This window comes from Drosophila biarmipes, unplaced genomic scaffold, assembly GCF_025231255.1.
Source record: "Drosophila biarmipes strain raj3 unplaced genomic scaffold, RU_DBia_V1.1 ptg000017l, whole genome shotgun sequence".
Classification (NCBI taxonomy): Eukaryota; Metazoa; Arthropoda; class Insecta; order Diptera; family Drosophilidae; genus Drosophila; species Drosophila biarmipes.
The window spans coordinates 3,951,834-3,956,236 of NW_026114535.1; the positions used below are offsets into that span (position 1 = coordinate 3,951,834).

Below are 4,403 nucleotides of genomic sequence, written 5' to 3' on the forward strand. Positions count from 1 at the left end.
ATTAGAGATGGAGAAGCATTCGCGACACTAGAATAAAATACTTATTAAACAAAAAAAATTCATTTCCATTTATTGTTATTCCTCTATGCACCAACAGACTTTTTTTTCGCGGCTTGGTAGTGAGATCATGCTACTTGGTTTGCGGCTGAAATGCTTTAATGCATACCCTCTGTCTGAACAGATTACAAAAGTCCATCCATTGCAATCGGAAGGGGCTATAAGAGATGGCTGGATAATACTCTGTTGGAAAGGGCTATAAATACATTCATAAAATTATCGATGTAATTTTATGTGGTAAAAATCAACTTGTCGATATTCGTGGTAAGCTTATGCACATTTACTTTGATTTTTGCCAGAAAAAATGTACTATTGACAATTTGTTAAAAGCAATAAAGAAGTTTTTCCAGAACTCCGTTATGAAAAGCTTCATAAATAAACCACGAATGATATTTAATGTTTTTGTTACGTACATGCTTTCGTCACCAAAATTTAATAAATTTTAAAATGTCCGATAGACTTACGCAGTTACAAGACACTGTTAATCAGGTAATTCCACAAATATTTATAAGTAACTGCAATATGTCAACGTTTAAATGTTCATTGCAGCAAGCAGAGCACTTTTGCAACGCGATTGGCGTTATTCAGCAAACATCTTTTCCTAGTAAATTTACAAATTTCGACCGCACTGGATCTCAAACTCCCAACCCATCTCAGCCGCAAGAGGACTATGCCCAGCTATTTGCCCAGTTAATTGCTCGATGTGCCAAAGATATTGACACATTAATAGAGTCATTACCAAATGAAGACAGTTCCATTGAACTGCAAAATTCTAGCCTCAAGAAACTTGAGATTGAAAATCAAGAAACTGCACAAGAACTTGAAGAAGTGGTACAAAAGGGCGAGCTATTGCTTGAAAAAATGCAGTCTGCATTGGAGAACATTGCTCAAGCCCAATTAGATATGCAAATAACTCTTAAAACAAATTAAAAATTTCCGCCAAAGTTAAAAATTCCCTGCTTTTATTTAATAATCTTGCTACAAAATAAATAAGAGTACCGAAATAATATAAAAAAGAGGCATCATACGAATAACTCATTATTATTACGTCGCTTTGGTTCAGTGGTCTACTTAATGAATACACATTCTATATTTTTTACATTTGGCACGCAAAATAAAATCAAAAAAACTCAGCAATGGCATATTGAATTGCAGCGTGCCAAATGTAAAATTATAGAAAGTGTATTTATTTAGTAGATCATATATTACATTTTCGCAGAAGTTAATATCAGAACTTTTGATTGTTGAAGGTGCGGTCGTCACTTCAGGTCAGGTTAAAAACCTCGTTAAGTTGTTTTTCTTTTATATTTAAACAAATCATTTTAGATAAGTGTACACATTTACATAGTCTTTCGAAAAACCTTTCTAAAGACGTATAGCACATACTTAGCTATTTATACCGTTTTCTTGCCACTAGATAGTTTTTTGAAAAGTGGTAGAACTAATGTTTCTTATATTGAGCTGTTTAGAATTCGTCTAGAATTTTCAAGACTCTAAAATAACGTTAATAAAAAGATAAAATTTTCAATTTGAGAGTACCCCTAAAATCTTGTCTAGCGTATTTCTTTTGAACGGAGCATCCGGTTTTCACAGTTGAGGGGTTATACGACGCGTATTTGGATTGAGAATACATCTAGGTTGATAACGGGAGGTAATTATCCCCACTGGCCCCAACAGATCAAATTATCCGAATTTTAACTTTTACACTTTGACCACTTTTTCTCCCACCCCAGTTGATTTTTTAAAGTCTTCGTGTATCACTCGAAAAATCGGATGATAACTGTAAATTTTCATTTCTTCGTGTATATATAGTAGTCGCCTTGCGCGCTTCGTCACTACGTGGCCGTACACAGTGATAATATTGGGAATATCTCACTTTTTATTTTTAAGACTTTCGAAATCATTTTAATAAAAATCGAATAAAACATATAGCTGTGAAATAAACGGCCAGAGAAATAAAGAAACATTTCTTTTAATACAACTGAAGCTAGCAAAAATCTTTAAAATAGTGTTACTAATGTTGAATTTTTTTATAACTACAATGGTATATAATTTTTGGCTTGCCGAAGTTAGCTTCTTTTCTTGTTGTCCATGGACTCGACACATTGTTCAATTAATCGGCACTGCAATGACTCTCGAAAGCCAACGCGATATGAAACGGCTGGGTCGCGCCCAGATATTAGCTGCAGTTTTATTCATCCATTACTAGTCGAAATATTTCTATCAGCTATTTTTGTACTCTTTCATCACTGTTAAGCTGTTTAAGCTGTTAAAAGCAAATTGAATTGAAAAAACTAAACATTTGTCATTACGCAGTTTTTTATCAAAAGCACAGTCTACCTTTACGATACAAATTGTCACGCAGGACCGCTCGCGCTGGTCGGCTTGTACCGGCAGACAATTTTTGTTGAATGCACAACCCGAGTGCAGTAGTGTCGTCCTACGATGCACGCACTGTTTCCAAAACAAGCCAGAACGCTGGAGTCGAAAGCCTCGACCCTCAGATACCCGTTACTCTGCATAAGGGAGCAAAAGGGAAATGTAGATACATAAGCAGCAAAGCGATATTGTAAAGCGACGTCTAACTATTGTATATATTATATAGTAATTGCAATGTGGCCGCCCCAGTTTTTGGCGGTTGAAAGGTAAATGTAAACATTTTGTTGGCTCAACTATTGGTATCGACGAGACCAATACATTTCAGTTAACATTTTTTTTCTAGCATAACAGATGCCTGAACACATAAAGTTGTACTCAAACTGAATTTTTATTACTAAAGAAGTCAAATATATATATATAATTCTTTAATATAATGGGCTGATTGTTGAGACAGTATATCAGTCTATCTTAGACAAGAACGCTACAGTCTTTCGCGGATTGTGGGTGTAAGAGTGGGCGTGGCACCGTGCATAAACTTGGCCAGCGCAGGAAACCCTGGAATCTACATGCCAAGCGATACTTCCCAATCTTTTGTAGTTTCCGAGATCTCAGCGTTCATCAGCGATCATGAATATATATACTTTATTGTGTGGGAAACGCTTCCTTCTGCCTGTCACATACTTACCTACAAATCCAGTCTACCTTTTTAGTTTAATAAAAATATATGTGTTTATTTACCACCTGTGTGTGGCAGCTGTCAAATCAGGCAAACATCCTTCCTGAAGTCTATAAAAACTGCCTTGCTTAAGAAGGACTAAATACAAAACGTTTTTGGCGAGTGATTATATCGCAGTACAGCAGCAAACATTCAACCAGGAACCATTATCGTCATCAATCCGGCCCCGGAGAACCAAGAAAGACGTATACAAACGATCAGTTCATTATCTTCCATTTCTACCCTTTGATTGAAGTCGTGTAACTTTTAACGCCGGGTATGTTTGATCTTTTAATTGTATATTTTGATAAATAAGATTTGAATGTAACAGAATAAAATTGATAAAATGATAAATTGACACAGATTCCAACATGTCATTGTATGCTTCGCTTATGCTGGCTACCACTGATGTACAGTGTACAAGTCATGATACAACAATACAATAATATTCAATTTACAGTGCAGTTATATACCTTTTGACCTGCCCCTTCTTTTCCCCAGGAGCTCCTCAGAATTAGGTGACCCAACACGCACGCATCGCGTGGGTCCATTTGAGGGCCATGTTTCCATGCGAGCTCTACCAGCATAACTTTCCGCGGTCCCTCTAGCCTTTTCCTAGCAACAGATCCTCTGCTTTGACCGCGTAAATATTAAAGACAGAGGCCGAGTTTTGGTCTTGAAGGCGGAGGAAGGATAGACCGGTTAGGAGGAACATGAATATAAATTATTGTACTCACCATGTTCATTAAATGTTTGTAAATCCCACAATGTGTGGCTAAGTTGTGCCAGTGGAGGAGATGGCACCAGCATAGTCACGAGGAGGGGCGCCGTTCAACCGAGAATGGGTAGTGCCTAGCAGCATCTAAAGGGAGGGAGGGAGCGCTTGGCTAAGTCATCAATAGCTTCCAAGTAAAACCCATTTTTCTGTCAATATTTGTAAATATCTTTATCTTTGTTTACGTTTTTGTTCTTAGAGATGACCGATAATGATGTGAGACAGCGGAGTTTTCGATATTTTATGTTGCGAGCTGTGGCATTAGGGATACTCCGCCCTCGGAAAGGTTGTTGCAGTTCGGAACATCGCCCAATTTAAACCCAAAAGAACCCAAGCCAGCCGAGGTCTTTAACTGGCGGCTATCACAACGGATGATAGATAGTTCAGTTGACGAACGGCTAGGCGGTGACGGTAGAATAGGGGTTTTGGAGAAAAAACAGGACGAGTTAGGTCGGAAGCCCACCGGTGAGGGTCAGT

At 37.6% G+C, this 4,403-nt stretch overlaps 1 protein-coding gene and 1 long non-coding RNA gene across 2 annotated transcripts; one reads left to right on the plus strand and one right to left on the minus strand.

Annotated features, from left to right (window-relative positions):
- The first annotated feature begins 307 nt into the window (after window positions 1-307).
- On the plus strand, window positions 308-1,604 carry LOC108036865 (mediator of RNA polymerase II transcription subunit 21). Its single transcript, XM_017113242.3, has 2 exons — window positions 308-546; window positions 607-1,604. The coding sequence occupies exons 1-2, from the start codon at window positions 454-456 to the stop codon at window positions 985-987; spliced, it is 474 nt and encodes a 157-aa protein (XP_016968731.1). The 5' UTR covers window positions 308-453; the 3' UTR covers window positions 988-1,604.
- Window positions 1,605-3,373: 1,769 nt separating this feature from the next.
- LOC108036866 (uncharacterized) lies at window positions 3,374-4,127 on the minus strand. The gene is made up of 2 exons (XR_001768863.3): window positions 3,889-4,127; window positions 3,374-3,826 (listed from the first exon to the last, which is right to left on the minus strand). It is a non-coding gene; the product is annotated as an uncharacterized LOC108036866 (long non-coding RNA).
- Window positions 4,128-4,403: the final 276 nt, after the last annotated feature.

What these genes read in the sequence shown, in the direction of transcription:
- LOC108036865 (XM_017113242.3), top strand. Translation starts at nt 454, where the DNA reads ATGTTTTTGTTACGTACATGCTTTCGTCACCAAAATTTAATAAATTTT. An exon ending in TACAAGACACTGTTAATCAG is followed by an intron (nt 547 to 606) that starts GTAATTCCACAA and finishes TGTTCATTGCAG; the next exon opens with CAAGCAGAGCACTTTTGCAA.